Consider the following 21,591-nt stretch of genomic DNA (forward strand, 5'->3'; position numbering starts at 1 on the left):
ATTTGTCTCCATATATTGCTTGATCTTTTTTATTTGGTCATTGATCCATTGATTACTTAGGAGCATGTTGTTAAGCCTCCATGTGTTTGTGAGCCTTTTTGTTTTCTTTGTACAATTTATTTATAGTTTTATACCTTTGTGATCTGAGAAGTTGGTTGGTACAATTTCAATCTTTTTGAATTTACTGAGGCTCTTTTTGTGGCCTGGCATATGATCTATTCTTGAAAATCTTCCATGTGTACTTGAAAAGAATGTATATCCTGTTGCTTTTGGATGGAGTGTTCTGTAGATGTCCATTAGGTACATCTGTTCTAATATGTTGTTCAGTGCCTCTGTGTCCTTATTTTTTGTCTTGCTGATCTGTTGTTTGGAGTGGGAGGTGTATTGAAGTCTCCTAAAATGAATGCATTGCATTCTGTTTCCTCCTTTAATTGTGTTAGTATTTGTTTCACATATGTAGGTACTCCTGTGTTGGGTGCATAGATAATTATAATGGTTATATCCTCTTGTTGGACTGACTCCTTTATCAGTCTGTAATGTCCTTCTTCGTCTCTTGTGACTTTTTTGTTTTGAAGTCTATTTTGTCTGATACAAGTACTGTAATACCTGCTTTTTTCTCCCTATTGTTTGCATGAAATATCTTTTTCTATCCCTTCACTTTTAGTCTGTGTATGTTTTGGGGTTTGAAGTCAGGCTCTTTTAAGCCGCATATAGATGGGTCTTGCTTTTTTATCCATTCTATAACTCTGTGTCCTTTGATTGGTGCATTCAGTCCATTTACATTTAGGGTGATTATTGATAGGTATGTACTTATTGCCATTGCAGGCTTTGGATTCATGGTTGCCAAAGGTTCAAGGGAAGCTTCTTCACTATCCATCCGTCTAACTTAACTCACTTATTATGCTATTATAAGCACAATCTGATGATTCTTTATTTCTCTCCCTTCTTTTTCTTTCTCTTTCACTCTTTATATGTTAGGTGTTTTATTCTATACTCTGTGTTTCCCTTGACTGATATTGTGGGTAGCTGATTTTATTTTGTATTTAGTTAGTATTTGGTTGGTCTACTTCCTTTTCTGTGGTTTTATTTTCTCTGGTGACCACTATTTAGCCTTAGGCTTACTTCCATCTAGAGCAGTTCCATTAAAATAGACCGTAGAGATGGCTTGTGGGTGGTAAATTCCCTCAACTTTTGCTTATCTGGGAATTAATTCCTCCTTCAAATTTAAATGATAATCTTGTTGGATTCAGTATTCTTGGTTCAAGGCCCTTCTGTTTCATTGCATTGAATATATCATGCCATTCCCTTCTGGCCTGTAAGGTTTCTGCTGAGAAGTCTGATGATAGCCTGATGGGCTTTCCTTTGTAAGTGATCTGTTTTCTCTCTCTGGCAGCTTTTAATACTCTGTCCTTGTCTTTGATCATTGCTATTTTATATATTATATGTCTTGTTGTTGTCCTCCTTGGGTACCTTGTGTTGGGATATCTGTGGACTTCCATGGCCTGCGAGACTATTTCCTTCCCCAGATTGGGGAAGTTTTCAGCAATTATTTCTTCAAAGACACTTTCTATCCCTTTTTCTCTCTTCTGCTTATTCTGGTTCCCCTGTAATTCTATTATTGTTCCGTTTGGATTGATCACACAGTTCTCTTAATATTCTTTCATTCCTAGAGATCCTTTTATATCTCTCTGCCTCAGCTTCTCTGTATTCCTGTTCTCTGCTTTCTATTCCATTAACAGTCTCTTCTACGTCATCAGTCTGCTCTGAAATCCTTCCATTGTTTGTTTCGTTTCTGTTATCTCCCTCCTGAATTCATCCCTTAGCTCTTGAATATTTCTCTGTAACTCCAACAGCATGCTTATGACTTTTTTTTTGAGAGGGTATCTCTCATATTTATTGATCAAATGGTTGTTAACAACAATAAAATTCTGCATAGGGGACTCAATGCACAGTCATTAATCAACCCCAAGCCTATATCTCAACAGTCTCCAATCTTCTGAAACATAACAAACAAGTTTTTACATGGTGAACAAGGTTTTACATAGTGAATAAGTTCTTACATGGTGAACAGTGGAAGGGCAGTCATATCACAGAAACTTTCGGTTTTGATCACGCAGCATGAACTATAAGCAATCAAGTCAGATACGATTATTCGTTTGATTTTTATACATGATTTATATGTGAATCCCACATTTCTCCCTTATTATTATTATTATTATTTTTTAATAAAATGCTGAAGTGGTAGGTAGATGCAAGATAAAGGTAGAAAACATAACAGTGCTCTAAGAGGGCAAATGTAGATGATCAGGTCAGCATGCTTATGACTTTTATTTTGAATTCTTTTTCATGAAGATTGGTGATTTCAGTCTCACTGGGCCCTCTCTCTGGTGTTTGATGGATTTTGGATTGAGTAGGTTCTTCTGCCTTTCCATGGCAATGAGAGTGGTCGCCCACGAGTGGCATGTGTGTTAGCTGGGAGAACAAAGTCCCTTCCTGCTTGCTGATCACCTTGCCTGTCTGCATTGTCTATGCCAGTTTACTGCACACAGGGAGCAGCCTCTGGGTTAATCCACTAGGCTGCTGTGGGTGGGGCGCCCCTTGGGATGGCCTAGGGCATTATCAGGGTTTACAGGCCAGCAGCACGTGTTCTGCCACAAGATCAAAGCCCCTTCGTGCCTCCCAGTCTCTGTGTCCTTGTCCACTGTTTGTGCCTGTCAACTGCATGCAGGGAGCAGCCTCTGGGTTAATCCCCTAAGCTGCTATGGGTGGGGTGGCCCTCGGGATGGCCTAGTTCACTGGTGGGAATTGCAAGTGAGCGGTGCTTGTTCTGCCGCAAGAACAAAGCCCCTTCGTGCCTTCTGGTCTTTGCACCCATCTCAGGAGCAGCCTCTGGGTTGATGTCTTAAGCTGCCATGGGCAGAGCGGCCCTCAGGATAGCCTAGGGTGCTGGTGGAGGTTGCATATGAGCAGCATGTGTTCTGCCATGAGAACAAAGCCCCTTTGTGCCTCTCGGTCTCTGTGCCCATGTCCACTGTCTGTGCCAGTCAACCATACGCAGGGAGAAGCCTCTGTTTTAAGCTTTGTGGTTCCTGTAGGCGGGGCTCCTCTCCAGCTGGTCTTCAGCAATGGCGTGGATAGCCGGTTTGCTTGCAGGTGCCAGCCGGGAGGAAGGAATGGCAGGCTGCTTGTTGCCATGAGGGGTCTCAGAGTTGTGTTGCCAACCTGGGGGTTAGGGGGCCTGAAGTTCCTTAAAGTTCCCAGCCTGCTGGACTGAGTGTGCCAGGATGATTTTGTCCACCTGCTAAACCCTTGTCCCTTTAAGACTTTTAAAGTGCCTGCTTTTCTTTTGTCCCAGGGAAGCCGGCTGTGGGAACCTGTTTGCAGGCTCAGTCTCGGATTTTGCTTTTCCACTCCTCTAATATACAGAGTACCATGCAATGTGTGTCAGTGCTCCCAGAGCAGATTACTAGGGCTGGTTATTTAGCAGTCCTGTGCTTCCACTCCCTCCCCATTATGATTCTTTTCCTCCTGCCAGTGAGCTTGGGTGGGGGGAGTGCTCGGGTCCTACCAGGTCATGGCTTTGTATCTTACCTTTTTCCATGAGATGTTGGATTTTTGTAGATGTAGCCTGGCTGGTGTACTGTATCTTCTGGTCACTCTTTTAGGGGTAGTTGTATTTGCTGTATTTTCAAAATATGTATGGTTTTGGGAGGAGATTTCCACCACCCTACTCATGCCGCCATCTTTTCCTCCTCATCTTTAGTTTTATTTAAATATAAACACCTCAGTGTAGCTAGTGGCTACTGTATTGGACAGCTTAGGTCTAGACCAGTGTCTTTACAATGTTTTTCATCTGATAATACAATGAGAAATACATTTTATATTACAACCCAGTTTATATACACACAAAAGTTTCATGAAACAATGCTCATCCTTATTATACATTGTAATATTTTCTGTCCTCTTCAATTTAAATTTTTAAAAATGCTGATTGAAGCCCACTGTGTAGATTTCACAGCCCACTGATGAATTATGATATGCTGTTTGAAAACATACTGTTCATTTTATAGATGGAGAATCAAAGGCCCAAAGAAGTACAGTAAATTCTCCAAGGTCACATAGCTAGTTAGTGGCATGGTGGGACTAGAACCTAAATTTTAGGGTTCCTAGGCTAGAGCTATTTCCAAGCGATATGAAGAGTGGTTCCTCATTCTCTTCACCATGCAAAAAATCCTCCCACAATTTTCTTTTCTTTTCAATGATGGAGAAAAATAATTTTATGCACTCTTCAATTTGACTAATATTGTTATGGTGTGTTGCTTCTGACAGGAGCTACAGACTCTGTATTTGAGTATTGCTGCATTTTGGTTTGGATACTGTCCAAAATCAAAGATACAGTACCATGGAGGCTTACTTTGGACCCAGTGCATGACTTGGCAGTGGCACTAATGTCCTCCTTAGGAATACAATCCCACTTTTCACTAGCAGCTTGAGCCTTAAGAACAATAAAACCTATTGATAAAGAATCGAGATGATTCTCACCTCAGTTTGTAGAATCATTGCCACAGCTCTTGAATTATAAAGCCAATCAAATATTTTTCTCCATCCATCCATACAAAATGCACCTTCTTTGTATGCCTTATCAACAAATACAACCTTTACAAAAGCAGCATCTTTTTATCTTCTAAAAAATGCATTTTCAAGAAGAACAGAGTTACCTTATCAAAAGCAAAAAGAGGCAGCAATTTAGAGGTGCAGTATTCTGTGTGTTAGATGCATTCCTGACCAGTTTGTGCATGGAATCCCATTTCCTCATGGACGTTTCCAAATGAATTTCAGTCAGCAGACAGCAGGTGATAATTTGTCCCTAAGTGAGAACAACAAGAAAAATACACTTTAAAAGGCAATAAGCTTTTCAAAAGCACCACTTTCAAAGAACCAGAAAGAGTCCAATTTTACATTACATTTGATTCTTACCACCATTGTCAGCAGGATGAAATGATTGAAATTTTTAAGAAATGTATTTTGTGGAGCCAAGTCATCTATGGCCTGACAGATTTTTCTAGCTGAAAATTAAAGGGTTTTACCACTTAACAGTGGTCCTTTGCCAACTGGACTGGTTATACCTTTGCTGACTTGCCTTGAAATTTGGCAGGTGCAGCCTTCTGTGCTCTACCACCACCAGTACCTGTCAGTTAAATAGAATCTCATTGAGTCATCAAGTCAAGCTGAATGATAACTCTTTGGTGTAAGTCTAAAAAACAACAACGTTCTCTTACGTTGTCAGAGTTTATACTGGGTCTGTGGAGAAATCATTCATGTCTTTCACATTACTTGACAACCCAGCATCACTAGGGTGTGACTTGCTGAATTAATTCAAGAAAACTTGCAGTTTGGGACCCGAAAAATCCCCCTTGAAATGTTAAGAACTGTTGTCCAGTTATCTATTTTCTTACTTCCTGATTGTCAGAAAACCAAGGAGGGAGAAAAATGAAGGTGGGGCAGGTTCTGTGCACAGGTGAGCAGAGACTGGAAAGACCAGGACACTAAGGGGACCCAGAAGGAGGGGGGTTAGGGCACATTTTAGGCTGAACTTTGTTCTGGATTCCTCCTACCTTCCTAGACTCTGCTAATCAACCTGCTATCTGTCATGCCCCTCTTCACAATCCCTGTGCAGGTTGACTTCCTCTTCACTTTTTTTTTTAACCTCTTCTTCCTTTGTCAGCTAAACTCATGAGTCCAATATGTTCTGGCTGGACCAACTCACCACCACCAGCAACACACACACCACCATATTTTTCTGCTACCATTTCTTCACCTATACTTGAAAACTGCAAGTTATTTTTGACTCTCTCTCTCACTCTCCCCAGCCCCACTGCACACTCAGTCACTTGCCAAATCCTTTTGCTGTTCCCTCAACCAGGAATTTCCTCCCTTCCCCCTTACCACTTATATCTAATTTTCATTAAGGCTCAGTTCCGATGCCACCTTTTCTAGGTTGTGGAAGGTCCATTCACCTCCATTTGGAATTAATCACTTGCTACCTTCCACACCACTTTCCTTTTTTTATTGAATTGTAATTCACATGCAATATTCTATTAGTTTCAGGTATACAAAAGGGGTTTGATATTTTTATACATTATGAAATGATCACCTCAATAGGTCTGGTTACCATCTGTCACTACACAAAGTTACTACAATATTATTGACTATATTCCCTATGCTGTACATTACATCACTTTCCTTTTTTATACTACTTACCGGAGTTAGTTTTTTCCAGACCTATCCTCTCCACTAGATTAAAAGCTTTTGGAGGATGGAGACTACATTTCAGTGATCTTCTATCCCCTGTGCTTAGCACATAGTAAGTACTCTGTAAAAGTTTATGGAATGAATATATTGATGAATATTCAGCACTTACCATACCTATCTTCCATGGACATTTTCTTATGTTTTTGGAGCTGTGACCTGACAGTGTGTTAAATATGTATGTATTACTGAGAAGACTGTTTTGGTACCAGCAGTATCCTGACATGCTTTTAGAATTGGGTGACCTATAAGGAAGATCTCCTTCTGGCCCTGAGATTCTGTGGCCTTTTGATTTCCCCTCAGAGAGTTTGTGGTGTTTGTGGGGCACAAGCCCCTGGGAATCCAGGATCCTTGATGTACAAGTGTCTTTGTTAAGCCCTATCAGAAAATTTGTTGTTCAAAGTGATTTTCTTCATTTGCTTGCAGTTTTACAAAATAACCCTTAGAAATATAGTCAGTCACTGGAAAGCATATAATTAACGTAAGCCATCAGCAAAAATGGCACAGTGAGGACTTCTGAAAATTCTGTTTCCATAATAGCAGTTTTTGAAAACCTGGCAAAAATGATTACAATTGACTCTTCAGAGTTCTTGAAATTAACCAGCAGCTTGCAACAAGAAAAATGGCTGCATTTTGGTAAGAATAGTGAGCTTTGTGCTGTTTTCGCTTGCCCTTTGCTCCTCGCTCTCTGGCCCGACAGTAGCCTTGAAAATCCAGCCTGCAAACACAGGGAAAGCCAGCAGCCTATAGCCACTGGAGAGCACAGAATGGCTTGGAGTTCCTGTAAAGCCTCATTTCTAAAGAACTGTCATTATTTGATCTCTCTGGTGGTTCCCCAGAAGACCCCACTTGCAAGACTGTATTTATTTGCCCTGACTTGGAGCAGAAAGCGTTTCCCCAGCTGCCTTTTTGAAAACCACTAGAGGTAATTGATTAGTATCACAGCTGCCTGAGGCAGTAGATAACCAAAAGTCATTAAAGGAAAAGCTGAGGAATAACATGCCCATTGTGGCTTTGAAAATTTCAGGCATGTTCCTAGGAATCTAGAAGACCACATGCATGCCTGGGGGTATGTGCATTCTCAGGGCTGTATGCATGCTCGGGAAAGGCCTGAGAAGATCCTTAACTTTCACTCTGGCTGATCTTGAGCTCTTTACAAGCAGAAAGGGAAGATTAAGGTAGAGTTCTCGACCACCTGGCTGAGGGTTGGAGGCATGCCCCAACATGTACACAGAGTCCCTTGGTCAAGACTGGGAGAATTTTTGGTTCCAGGAATTTAAGGAAATTTTTGTTCAATTCTTAGCTGACTGCTAAGCTAACCAACCTAGCAGAGACTTCAGTGCAATAATTATTAAACTAAAATGGAACTCGGTGAAGCCTGTTGTCTATCAGACCCTGGGGAAGCTAACTCTTGGTCCACCAAACTACAGTATTTGTAACTCTGCCTGTATAGCCCCTATCTTTTCAAACAGGCTGAAAGGACAGGGAACACAAATGTGACTGATGTCTTGTTTGTTAATTTTAAGACAAGCCAAAAGTAGTTTATGAAAAAAAATTTTTTAAGAGTTGCTGTACATAGCATGGAGAATATCGTCAATGATTCTGTAACATCTTCCTATGATGACAGATAGTAACCACACTAGTGGGGGTGAGGATTTAATAATATGGGTAACTGTTGAAACACTTTATTGTATACCTGAAACCACTATAAGATTGTGTATCACCTATACTTCAATTAAAAAAAGAGTTGCTGTAGTTAAAAAGTGATTTTGTTGGAAATGTGATTTCACTTCTGCACTTCAAACACATCCCAGTTTGCTTCTCATTGCTCTGAGTTCTCCTTGTGTAAGACCTATTTCCCTTTCCTCCCCAGACCCCTTTACATACACTCTCCCCTTGTAACTGCTCTTTGCCTCTGTCAGTTTCATCTTCTTTTCTGACTTTTATTTGTTTCATCCATGTAGCTTTGACTCAGGCTGGCTTGGGCCTGACACAATGTATTCTGGGAGTCTATCTTCCAAGAGGAGAATCAGGAAGAATAGAGACTGTAATGACCTTCTGCTGCCATGAGAGGGGCTGAAAAGTGAGAGGAAACTCTTTGGCTACCATTTTGGTCAGAGCCATCCCAAATGAAGCAGCAGAGTTCTCTCCTGGCTTTAAGGGGCTGTACTGATTTGACCAGATAGCTAGGCAGTGACTCACTGAGACAGGGTTGGTGAGAGAGAAATGTTTTTTTCAGCCAGTACTAAAAAAGACCCAAGGCTTATGTGCATACATGCTGTACATTCATCCAGTGCTACCCTTCCTCACCCCTACCAGGGGAATGCCAGAGAGGCTGCCCCTTTCTCACACTCCTTTCAGTCTACTTATTTTCTGTCTTTCTTTCTAGGTTACACTGGATGTTCATTTTAACCTGATTTCTCTTGCCTATGAGGGAGAGAATAGGGTGGGAAGGTACACAGTGTGATTTACACCACCTCAGCCCCCCCACCTACTGGGGATGGCCTGACCTGGGCGATCATTTTTAGCCTGGTATTTCCTGGGCAGGGGCCAGAGGCTAAGGCCAGTGGCAGAAAGGCTAAGATGGCATAGGCTCCCTGGCAAATTTGGCTGTGGTGAGTTTTTACTGGAGAACAAAATGAATGTCTCATTTCTAAATTCCTTGGTTTTGAAATACTGCTGAGATTGTTAACTCAGTGATTAAAACATTTGAGGAGAAAAGTGACTTAAATCCCTGAAAGATTAGACTTCTATAATATCTCTCAAGAAGACAGTATCTCTGGGTAGCTGTTTTTCTAAAATTATAACTTCAAACAATTATAATTTCAGTTTGTACAAATTACACAAAGTATAACTTCATCCTCCAACCAAGTATTTTTATGATCAGATCCCACTCATTTATATTTAGGAACATTTATTTCTATGAAAATAGCATGCTCTTGCCTTAAAAAACAAAGCCAAAAGAAAACAGTTAGTCCTTTCAAGTGAGTTCAGCATATCCCACAATGCTATTTTTACAGGAAAACTATTCCCATGGGGCTCTTAGCTACTTAGCTTTGGGAGAGTCCCTGCAGCTACTTGTAGCTGCAAAAAAACGACCTCCTCTCTCTGAGCTCCTCTCCCCACAGGGGCTGGGGAGACTCCTAGAGCTGAGAAGAGAAGGGGTGTGTTGTATGTCTTAGCTTTTAGCTTTGAACTTGAGATATGGTTTCTCATAGGGCACCATAGAATATGGAATATACTATCAATTTGATTTTTTTGTTTATAAAAATAGGTTTAAATAGGTAAAAATAGGTTTTTGTGGACTTTGAAACTTGTTTACTAACTACACTATAATTTCCCTCAGATAATTACCTAAAGAGAACTTTTGAGACAGGATCCCTTCATAAGTCTCAAGACTTGCCTCTTATAGCAGACCCTTTCCCCACAGGAGGTAGAAGAATGAATTTTAATTCATCTCACTTTACATAGTGCTAAGTTCTGAGAGTGTGGTCTGTGAACTTATGGGGTTTAATTATATTTGGTTCAGTTACTTTGAGAGAGAACCATAGTGATTTGTGAATCCCAAGAGCAAGTTGTATTTATTGTCACTTCAGGATCCTTCTTTGCAGAAGTCAATATGTAAATAAAATGGCAAACATACTGTTAAAGCAGCTGATCTTCTAGCTAAAGTACTACATTTTCACAGTTAGAAAATCTTTCAGGCTTGTTATAGCCCCTTCTAAGACACTAGCTTCTAGAAACTTCACAGTATTCTCTGTGATGTGGGCAGCAGTCGGGTATGCCCTCAGTATTGTATCACATTCAGACACTCACACTAGAAGCTCGATAAGTGGCTATTTACAAAGAGGGCCCCATGAAAAAAAGGTGTTGAAATAACTGTGACCAAATAATTATTTACAGATCATGCCAAATGGACCATGAAAAAGGGAAGGTTAAAATAGGTGGTCACGAGGAAAGCCCTGTACTGAAAGATTTTGTAGCCTTGTGAGTTGTCTTTGTTCCTCAAGGACAAGCGTTTGCCTACTTTAGATTTGAACCTATGGCCCTTCTCCTTCAGGACAAAGGTAATAAAAAGTATGCCATAGAAGCAAGTCCCCTCTATTAGATTTTGCTTAAGTTTCTTTCCTTTTCTTTCAGTTTTATCCAAGTATGAAAACCAGATTACTATTTATGCTGACTACTTAGAAGAATTTCCAGATACAGATGAGCTGGTATGGATCTTGGGGAAACCTCATCTTCTTAAAACAGGTAAGGGTTGGCAGCATTTGTCTGAGAACCCAAATGAGGTGGGTGCCTGAGGTTAAGATCCTATCTTTTATTCCTCCTTGGGTTGGCAGAGTGTTACTTTGATAGCTATTAATGCTACTTCTCAGTGAATTTACCTTGCAGCCAAAGTTTAAGCCACAGGCCCCTTGCTTGAACAGGTCCCTTCCAAGGCCCTGCGAGTGTGCCCGAGCAGTGTGTTCACATGCTCATATGTGCTTATACGCTTTGAAAAAGTCATCATCTTTACTCTTTTCCTTATAGGAGAAGCCTTTAATTCTATAAGCTTCAGGTTTCAAACAACATGGACCCACTCCTTGTACCACTAGCCAGTATCTAGACTTTGATGACTGGCTATGTACTTCATCCCTCTCATATCCTTTTCTGTCTAGATTAAAAACGCTGCCACCCAGGGAACTTTTAAACAGCCCATGGCATCAGAAACAATATCAGACACTGAGAAGGAAGGCTCATAGTTTTAGATCTTTTGCTTGACTATAGCACTATCTCAGTTTATTCTGATTTTGTGTAGAACTTTTAGCCATTGTAGCTGGCTGGAAAGGAGGCTGGAAGCTTTCTTCCTTACCCTTACATTCTTCTGGATTGGGAAAGATCTCCTAACCTGAAACTGCTGACGACCCAGTACCCAGGTAGAGCCCAAGCTTGGAGAAAGGCAGCTTTGGTTTTTGCATCTGTCTGAGGAGAGATCCTTTTCGGAGGCCTGGGCATGGAAGAAGGGGCAGGAAGCTGATCAGAATGTAGGAGAGGAAGTTAGTATCTTCTAGCTTCTCTTGATTCTGGCTTCAGCGTTTTGACTAGAGAATCCTGAATAGTGGAGACACCCCAGGTAGCAATCAAGAGACCTTTTGTATTCGGCCTCATCTCCTACCTTACATAAGTCACTTTCTCTTTCTGGATCTTAACTTCCTTCACCAGTACTTAAAATGAGGGGGACTGGAAATGATCTCTTCTAGTTCTGTGTTCCATGACAACAGGAATCCTCAGGTTGCCAAATATGCCCATGTTTATATGTTAGCTGGGATATGTCTTTCAAAGGGAAATTATTGTTAAAATGTCCATACACCTTCCCCTAGCCTTCCTAGCATATAGGCAAGCTAGAAGGCATAGAGAATATCAGAGGTGTGAATATTTGAGAGGAGGGTATGTAATAACAGCTAATATTTATCACAGGCTTATTGCGTACTGTACCATCTAAGCACTTTCCATATGTTATCTTGTTGAATACTCACAACCCTGTGAAGCAGGTACTGTTATTTTCCCCATTTCATAGATGAGGAAACTGAAGCTCAGAGAGGTTAAGTGACAAGGCCACATGGTTGGTAAGTAGCAGAGTCAGGGTTTATACCTAGGCAGAGTCTGACTCCAGAAGTCTTACTCTTAGCCATTGTACATTTACTTCCCATGATGTGCTTGGTACTGGGGACATGAAGGGGAGGGAAGGTCCAGATGTCTCAAATTTCTGATCTGTTCAAAGGAAAGGCAGAAAAAAAAAAGAAACTATTGGCTAAAATTGAATTTCCTTTTCTTCTTTTAAAGTGCCATGACTGTAAGTTCTATACAGAGTATAAAAATGGACATGTTGTTGAGCAAGGGGGAAGAGAAGTCTAAGAAAGATCTCATTCAGGCAGGGGCTAATTGCCCTGTCAGTGGGTTATCCAGGATCCTTGCTTTATCTATTTCCTGTCATTTGGCCATGACCCCAGTATTAGTACCTGCCAGGGCATAGAGCTCAATGAGGAGACAGGAGCCACCCAGCATCATTGTACCAGCTAGTAGCTCTGGTCAAAGCAGGTGGGTGAAAATGCTGAAATTACTTGGCTAAGATGAGATTGGATTTCCTATGAATTTCCCTAGCCCCATAACAATGGAATTGACTGGTTATTTGAAAATGAGTTTGCTGCTCGCTCAGAAATCAAAGGCAGATATCTTTAGATGGGATATGGTGACTTAATTTTAATTTCACATTTAATTACAGAAAAATCTAAGCTGTTGTCTGATATAAGCACTCGTCTATGGTTTACGTACAGAAGGAAATTTTCACCAATTGGTAGGTATATCATTTGTTCTGTTGTGTTTTCTTCCTTGTAGATAGCTTGCCTGATATTACTGATGACTCCACAGGAGCCTCAGAATTAACAGCTCACTATGAAGAATTTGATTTAAGGGAGTAGTTAAGTTTATACTTTATCCAAAAGTTTTACTGCCAACGTACCTTATCAGACTTGGTTCCATGGTGTTAATACATAATGCCAGTATACTCTTGAGCCACCTCCAAATGCTCAGGTCCCTGACAGTATTAACTTGTTTTACTTCTGATAAAAAGAAAAAAGTCAAACTTTTATTTGGGGTAATATCTATTAAACTATAATCCTTTGCTTATGGAGCTACTTTATTATTAAAGACAATTGTACCTTGAAGGAAAGAAAATAATTTCTTTGATTTTTTCCCCTATGAAACAAAAGCATGTTGCACCGGGAAATGAATTATGATAGATTTCCTTGGAACTAATTTTAGGCTGTTAAAGAGTACCAGCTGCTGTGTAGAAAAAAGGACAGTTCAATAAGCTAAGTGAATAAGTGAATTGGCTCCCTCTAGAGGACATTTGTAAAATGTTTTTAAGTAGGCCAACCTGTTCCTATTATCATGGCCCTGTAGGAAAAGTTACGAAACTCAAATGGTGGACGCTATTCTCCTAAGAGGAAACCTAACTGATCGATTCTGATGCAGGACTGGACCTAGTAACGAGTGAAATCAACCTTTTCAATAAGTGCCAAAAATCAAGTCCACGCAGACATTTTTTAGCTCTCTACAGGAAGTATCCTGTGAACTATAACAGTCTTTAGTACCCACTGCTTCTAAAAGGTTCAGTTTCTCTGGGTGAGGAGATCTTCATAAGGCTTGAAAAAAATAGTTCAACTCTGACAATGTTTTGGCAGTAGTAGATCTCTCTCTTCTTTATCTGGGCTTCAGTGCATCTTTTCCATACTAATTTGGCCAATAATCCAACCATTAACAAGAGCCAAAGGACTCCCCTTCCAGCTCACAAGTTGGCACAATCTTCCCTATTTTGCTCTAGCAACTTTCTTTCAGTCCCCACAGCAAAAGGAAAGGGGTAGCCACGTTGGCCCACTTGTCTTAGAAGGTTGACGACCGTTTTTAGAGTTAGACGTGTGAGATCATGCTTATAGCCTCCATTTCCATTTCTACTTCCATGTTGAGAAAGGGAAGCAATGAAAACAGAATGTCTCCTCAGTCATCTGATATTATTGATATTTTGACAAAGTGTATTGAGCTTTCCCTGGCCACATATATGGGATTTTTCTTGTATCAAGTGCTCTTAAAATGGAACCCATTGCTTTATTTCATTTATTAACTGGTTCTGTGCCTTTTAAATATGTAGTGCATTTCAAAATATTAATAGTATTTAAAATTATGGCCATACTCAAATCACCAAATATTTACATTGTACAGCAGCCTGAGTGGGTTGTGGAATGCTTTTCGCAGGTAGTGTCTCATTTAGTTTACAGTGTCTGCTGGTAGTAGGCAGGGTATGTACTATTACCCTCAATCTTCTCTCTGTAGATGAGACTTGTATTAGGTAAGTAGAGACTAGTATTATGATGCCTAATGTAGGACTCTTTCCTCTATTTTACATTGTCCTCCTTGCTGTTCACATCTTCATAATGTATATTTAGAACAGTCAAGAGCCTTCCAGATCTCTTTGACCATTTTGATGATTACCTTTGGTAGCATTTATTCCCGAACTAAGGTAAGGCTAGCTTCCCTGGGAAGTGACCTGTGAAGGCTCGGTTTGGTCAGGCAGATGATGACATGGCATGGACTAAGTGCTGGTAGTCATTCGCCAAAATAGCATGCATACCTAGAAGACTCTAAGCAGAAAATGTAAGGGGCAGCTTTTGTTCATTTGTTTGTTTAGTCTTTGGCCATAGAACTTGTTTTGGTTAACTCAGAATTATCTTTCCAAGTTCCACCCCAAAACAAACCCTGCTTCACATCTGGGTATATCTCTTGCTTTTCTTTTCAAAGAGAGAGAGGCTTGTATAATTCCCAACTATGCTGATGTTTCTGGAAAGGGCAATTTAAGGAACTCATATTCATTCCCATCCCTTTTGTCTACAGGGGGAACAGGCCCTTCATCAGATGCTGGCTGGGGATGTATGCTACGCTGTGGACAGATGATGCTGGCTCAAGCCCTTATCTGTAGACATTTGGGAAGGGGTGAGTTAAATTTGGTTCTCTCAACTACCTCAGAGACTCCTGCAGCAGTGGCACTTCCTGCTGATGGTCTAGCACTGGTGCTGAGCTTTAGGAACACTCTGCAACAGAGCTGCGGGTGCTAAAGTGCTCTCTGCAAGCGCCCTTGCTGGGGCCAAGAAGTTAACAAAGCCTCTCATGAGAAGGAAACAGCCAGCATTTTCTTGTGACTCACCAAGCCAGTTACTTTCCTGGAACTTTCCTGGAACATTGAGGCAAGTGTATCATTTAGAGTTTCCACCTTTGCTATTGTTTGAGCGAATCCTTAAAAAGGTCAGATAACAAAGGGAGCAGGAAGATGGGTGTGGTGGCCTGTTTCTTGACCTCATTTAAAATATCTGCCTGGTGAAGGATGTAAGCGACCTAAAGGAGGTGCCTAATGAAGGAGCTGGCGCTGTTTTGGTTTGGGTTCACTGAGGACGTCCATTTGATGATGAATTAATCCTTAAATTAGCTTCTTGAGAAGGCTACTTCATTAAGAACCTTCTGGTAATCATTGTTGGAAGTGTTGAGTCTTTCTTTCCTAAGACATGCATGTGCTTCCCTGTGGCAACTGCAGACTGATGTCAGCCATGTCAGTTCAGGCACTTGGGTGAAAGTTGGGTTTGACTTGGGATTAGAGAGCAAAAAATCACCTTGGATGAGATTGGGCTATTGAGCTCAATGATAACAGCTCATTGACTGTTGCTCCTTGAGATTCAGAGGCATGGAAACATCACTCCCTTTTCTCCACTGTGTAACCTCACTGTCCTGCTACTGTGATCAGAGAGGACTGGCAAGGAACTGGGAGGTTTAGGACTTAATACATTCTTTCAGGGTTTAGGATATCCTGTGCCTGCTTCCCCTGGGTAGTATCATAATTTCTGTTTTATCAGAAGAGGAAACTGAGGCTCAGGAAGTAAGGTGACTCACCGAGGGTCAAACAGCAAGAAAGCAGAGATTTGGGGAAAGAATGCAGGTCTTCTTACTCTTTGTCCAGTGATTTGTCTACCATGCACATACTTCTTGGAGCAGATCTGCTCTTACGATTTTACTTTTTCTCATTGATAAAATACTTCAAGATGTTTCTTCTGGAAGTGAGTTTTGTGGAGAGCAAACTGAAAATACCCCATGGGCAGGAGTCAAAAGCAAGTAGCAGAAAGAATTTGAAAATAGATCTTGTAGCTGAGTTTGAAGATGTAATTTTGTAAAGAAGTATTTTGGAGTGTTTCCTATTCAGTTATTTTACAGTTGAGCTGGGGTGTTCCCTTATCACTGTCACCAGTAAATATTTAGTGGTACTTAGCAGCCAGTTAATCAGGATTTCCCCAGACTTGGACAATTTGGTAGCTAATGACAAAAAGTTGGATGTGGTTCACCCTCTGAAGACTGTGCTGGAGAAGTTCAAAACTTTGGTTTTGGAAATCATAGAAGCAAAGAGAACAGAAGACTCCGGAGATAACAGCCTTTGGCTTGAAGTATATTTCAGTTGGGATGTCAAACTCTCTCTAAAACTCCAGGAGAGAAATTTGTGTCTTAGAAGCAAACTGAGCCTCAGAAATTGGTCTAAGTAGAGAGTGTTTCAAGCTGAGGGATGGAAGTAGTGCATTCTGTCCCGAGCAGTTATGGAGACTTTTCACAGTTGTCCTTAGGAAGCGAGAAGTAGCCACTGTAAAATATGGGGGACTGTGCCTGAGGCACAGATGGGAGCCCCACAGGTGTAGTTATTCTGGTTTTGGTTATAAGGAAGCTTTGAACACTTGATAGCAAAGATGTCTGTTTTTTCAAAGCTCAGTGCATACATTTTTTAAAGGTTGCATAAAAATGGCAGCATGCAATTATATTTTAGCTTCCTTAGTTGCGAATTGTGAATATTCTTTTGTGAACTCTGGTATGTCAGAATAGCACTTCCCCCATGACACTCTTGGCTGTGCTGCCAAAATACACAGACCAAAGCCATTGCTGTCTGTGTGGAGGTGGGACATTATGAAGCCTGAGTGATACACGGATATACTGGCAGGTTTTGTGGTGACCTCCTGTTCACTGAATAGCTGAGCAGAAGGGCCTCTGTGACATTGTTTTCAGGTAATATTTCTCCCAACTCCAGCCTCGGGCTAAGTCACTTCCTTGGTCAACTTCCTGTTTTGCTTTTTCTTTACACCCATTCAGTCTTTGACAGTAATCAGTTTCTAAATGTCTTTGTCATCAAAATTAAAGACACTTAGGAATGTTCTAATTTGATCATTCTCTCCTTCTAGATATCATTCCTTTGTTGTCCTCTAACCTCAGAGTTACAGTAAGAGTGCAGAGAGGTAATGGACTGTTATAAAAATCCATCCTGTTTTTAACTCATCTTTTTTTTCTCGTAAGACTGGAACTGGGAGAAACAAAAAGAACAACCCAAAGAATATCAACGAATCCTACAGTGCTTCTTAGATAGAAAAGACTGTTGCTACTCTATCCACCAAATGGGTAAGGCCACATCAGTAGTTTGAAGGCAATGACTGTACCTGCTAAGTTGTCCATCTGCTTAATTATTTATATAAAAGATTAGGAGTTTGTGGCATGCTGGAAGACCTTTTGCTGACCTCTTTACTTTTCTCCACATAAAAACAGCACAGATGGGTGTAGGAGAAGGAAAATCAATTGGCGAATGGTTTGGACCAAATACAGTTGCACAAGTGCTAAAGTAAGTAAGAGTCTGGCATCTGCCTTATTCTGCTGTCTCCCATGCCTTCCTCCTCTGCCAACTCAATGTCCCATCAATGTAACTACTTTTGCCATCCCCAAAACCATCCATCCCACTCAGCCACCAAATATCTGTACTGTTTTGTTCAAACAGTTCTTTGAAATGTGTGAGTATGGACATCTGTCTTGGTATATGAGAGTTGTACTCACTGGTACCAGTATATGTGAAGGCACAGCAGGACTATTCAGTCTCCCCCCATCCTGCAGACTCCAGGTACACCAGCGTGATACTTCTGTAGTTCTGTTAAATCCCAGAGTTCATTTCCCACAGGAAGAAGCTGTGTAGGGAGGCCAGCACCAATGTTTCGAAATTGAGTGAGGTGAGTGACATCAGCACCTACATGTATAAGCCACCTCACCTGTTGTCACTCTCTTTCCTGACATCCTGTAACCAAGTGAAATCTCCAGGAGGGTGGATATTGTATTAGTTTTGTTTATGACTGTAACACTAGCATATAAAACTGCCTGGCACTCATAAGTGCTCAATAAATACTTGATGAATGAATGCAAGTGGCAGTCAGAATCTGGGGTGGAATTTAGACATTAGAAGATTGAAACTATCCGGCCTCCTTTGGTGTGGTGTGCTTCAATAACTGGGCTGTCTGGAGCATGATGGTGGGACCCACTCCATGCAAAGTACAAATGTGGCACTGTTTCAATTACTAGGCAATCATCAATGAACCAGAATGCTTTAGAAATGTGCTTATAGGGGGAGTAGTCTGGAATTCCTGGGGACCCAAGTGAAATCTGTATCTTGACTTTCCTCCTTGCTAACAGTGCAGCCTCTCCAAGACTACTTTCTTGCCTTAGTCCATTGTGCCTTTGGGGGCATCATTGAATCTGCTGAGTAAGAGTCTGGCAATATTTTGGGATCCACCGTAGGAACTCAGGGTAGAAAGTGTAGAAGGTTAGAATGACTTTGTCAAGCCCCAAACCCAGCTTGAAATGGTTGGTTTTTAAATGACATCCCTCAGAATTTGCCTCTTTCATACATCTTTTAAAGAACTTAAGTGAGTTCTGATTCATCATGATTGCTGTTATCATTAACAGTATATTATTATAGCTATTCTGTCATTGTTATTACTTGGGGCAAAGATGACTACATTAAAGTGTAATGATAATTAACCTCTTCCTGGGAGCTACTTCGGTTTAGGAAAGAATATTTTTTTCTTTTGTCTAGTGAAACTAGGCTTTACCCAAGAATCCCAGAAGTAGCCAGGTTAAACATGTCTTCTCTCAAACTGGCAAGAGGAGAAGATAAGGAGAAAATAGGCCTGGAACTTCACTTAGACCTCAGATAATCTCTCTTTTAAAGGGGTTTTCTTTCTAATCTCCTCTGGAGTCATGCAATTTAGCATGCTCTCCTTCAGCTATTGACCAGCAGGGCCCTGCCCCAAAGCCACCTGCAGCCCCAGGCTCTCTGAACAGTGTTGCCACTGCACAGGGGACAGATGTAATAGGTGAGCTTTCTCTCTCCCTGGATTTTCCTGGGGCTTAGTCTCCATATTATGTGTGCTCCCACACCAATAGATATATGTTTTAATGACAATTTCCCTTTTTGGAAAAAGCAAGTCAGGATGTCCTTTATCTAAGAAACAAAATCTTGGGAGCAGGTGCATTGGTATCTTTTCTCTCTCACCCAACAGGAATAACATCATTTTGTGAGGTAAATTTTCCCACTTAGTAAAGCAGGACCTTCTTCTCCAAGTTTGGAAACAGTAACTGTGGCATTCTGAAGGTCCCTGGACATAGAATGTTCCAGAGCTCAGTCAAGGGATCAGGAGCTGACCCGAATTTCTCAGTGGATCAGCATTCAGTGATTTCAGAAACACTGAGTATCATACATTGTACTGCTTCCTGCTGGTATTTCCATTTTCCCCAATTTTGACCTCATTGTATGTTGCTTTGCAGAAAACTTGCCTTATTTGACGAATGGAATTCCTTGGCTGTTTATGTTTCCATGGATAACACAGTGGTCATTGAAGATATCAGTGAGTCCTTAGCCTGTTTACCTTCCTGGGTGGTGCATGATAAGGCCCTTCCTTAACATTCAGGAAGTGCACACATGTGTGTGGGGAGGGGGGGTATATGAGAGACAAACAGACACTGTACTCTCTGGCCTGCCCCAGAGGGCAGGGGAGCTTGGGGGAGCATAGGACTCTGGTTAATCATTCCCTGGACCCTTTCTTCTCTTCCCTTTCAGAAAGTTGAGCCACCTACCCTTTCCCTGTGGGACACCTTAAGTGTGGCTAGTCAGTTAAACCACCAACAGGTCTTCTGTGGAGGACCCCCATATTTAGCCCTGTGCTCCCTGCCGTGGGGTTGGAGAAACACAAAGATAACAGTCCTTGTCTCAAAGACCCCTTGTAGACTAGTTAAGAAATGAGATTCTCTCAGTGAGCCCATAGTATTTGGCGGGAGGTAAGCAAGTGCTCAATTGCCAGAAGGAAGAGAGGTAAGGGCTGGATGAGTGGCCTGGGCTTCCTGTGGGCTGGGCCCTGGAGGCAGAGGGGCGGGCCTCCCAGGCAGGGGTTATCACATGAGATGTCTCTTAGTTTTGCCCCTGGCATATCTCCCAGGGCTGGCTAGCTCTTATTTACTCAGCTCTCTTGTCTTCTGTTTCTAGAAAAAATGTGCTGTGTCCTTCCCTTGAGTGCTGACACAGCTGGTGAGAGCCCCCCTGACTCTCTGAATGCTTTGAACCAGAGTAAGGTCACCTCAGCCTGCTGCCCAGCCTGGAAACCCCTGCTGCTCATTGTGCCCCTTCGCCTGGGCATAAACCAAATCAATCCTGTCTATGTTGATGCATTCAAAGTAAGTCAGTCCTTTTCCCGAGCCCATTGCTGCCTGCCCATCACACTGCCATGTGAGCACAGAGATCCGTGAGCAGCAGTCCACAAGTGAGTTGAGAATCTTGCATTCTCTTTCCCTCTAGGAGTGTTTTAAGATGCCACAGTCTTTAGGGGCATTAGGAGGAAAACCAAATAACGCCTATTATTTCATAGGATTCTTAGGTAAGGAAAGAGGAATCACAAGTAAGTCCTCATGGGCTAGGGGAGGGTGGGCAGAAGGTTTGCACGATTCCAGTTAGGGAGCCCTTGTCTAGCCCTGAGATGCTGTGGCCTCTGGTCAGTTCAGTCTGTCTGCTGCGTGATCTGTGGAGAGTAAACACTTCTCTGTGCCTGACGGAGAGCAGATCCTCCTTCAGTGCCCTGACTCCATCGCCTCTTGATAAGATGGTCCCCCAGTTGCTTTTCCACTGAACTTGGCCGCTGTCACAGCATTGCTTCAGCACACCTCTCCTTTCCGTGAGGCCGAGGGTGGTGGGGTTTCATGCCCCTGATGTTGCCAGTCCCCTCTTCTCAGGGGACATTCAGGCTGGAGCCATCCTCTAGCTTCTCAAGCTCACGCACCTGGACCTGCTGGCTTACTGAGCAGAGCCATGACTAGGTGGTAATTAGCGGGGCAAAGACAGAGGTATCCCTTTCCCCATAATGGGTGCTAAGCCACTAACCTCCTAATGTGGATCCTAACAAGCAGGCCAGCATTCCCTGACTAGGTTGATGACACTGGAAACCCTGCTACCTTATTCACTGCCTGGGTCCAGGGACATTTAAGGCCTTTGGCACACAAGGTGAGCTAGCCCAATGCTTCTCAAAGTAATGTGCACACAAGTCCCCTTGAGGGCCTACTAAAAGGCAGGTTCGCTGGGTCTAGGCTTGGCCCTGAGATCTGGCATCTCTACCTAGGCGGCGCTGATGTGGCCTCTGAGGACCAAGGGCCTAGACACCTGCTTAGTGCTGAAGAGCACAGGGCAGAGAGATGTGGCTAGGGAATTGGATACAAAACACCTCTCGCAGGAGTGGAGTGGTCTGAAACTGGGCCTCAGCAAAGTCAGGAGTTTAGATTGCAACGGAGAGCCAGCACACATATGGGGAATGGCGTGAGAGAGATGCAGAGGAGAGGATGAGGTGGGCTTAGTCACCCACCCCC

At 42.0% G+C, this 21,591-nt stretch overlaps 1 protein-coding gene across 4 annotated transcripts in view; it reads left to right on the top strand.

Annotated features, from left to right (window-relative positions):
• Nucleotides 1-21,591, top strand: part of ATG4A (autophagy related 4A cysteine peptidase) — a 62,006-nt gene that overhangs the window by 31,626 nt on the left and 8,789 nt on the right. For 2 of the 4 annotated variants that reach the window (XM_073227971.1, XM_073227972.1), the window contains exons 2-9: nucleotides 10,450-10,560; nucleotides 12,572-12,643; nucleotides 14,737-14,835; nucleotides 17,221-17,322; nucleotides 17,467-17,539; nucleotides 19,510-19,589; nucleotides 20,225-20,412; nucleotides 20,534-20,612. In XM_073227971.1, coding sequence (XP_073084072.1) covers nucleotides 10,450-10,560; nucleotides 12,572-12,643; nucleotides 14,737-14,835; nucleotides 17,221-17,322; nucleotides 17,467-17,539; nucleotides 19,510-19,589; nucleotides 20,225-20,412; nucleotides 20,534-20,612 — 804 coding nt within the window. Of the gene's footprint in view, nucleotides 1-10,449; nucleotides 10,561-12,571; nucleotides 12,644-14,736; nucleotides 14,836-14,895; nucleotides 15,087-17,220; nucleotides 17,323-17,466; nucleotides 17,540-17,869; nucleotides 17,919-19,509; nucleotides 19,590-20,224; nucleotides 20,413-20,533; nucleotides 20,613-21,591 lie in introns of those variants that run through there. The other 2 variants (XM_073227973.1, XM_073227974.1) reach the window with 2 other exon arrangements.

Source organism: Manis javanica, chromosome X (genome assembly GCF_040802235.1).
Source record: "Manis javanica isolate MJ-LG chromosome X, MJ_LKY, whole genome shotgun sequence".
Taxonomy (NCBI): Eukaryota; Metazoa; Chordata; class Mammalia; order Pholidota; family Manidae; genus Manis; species Manis javanica.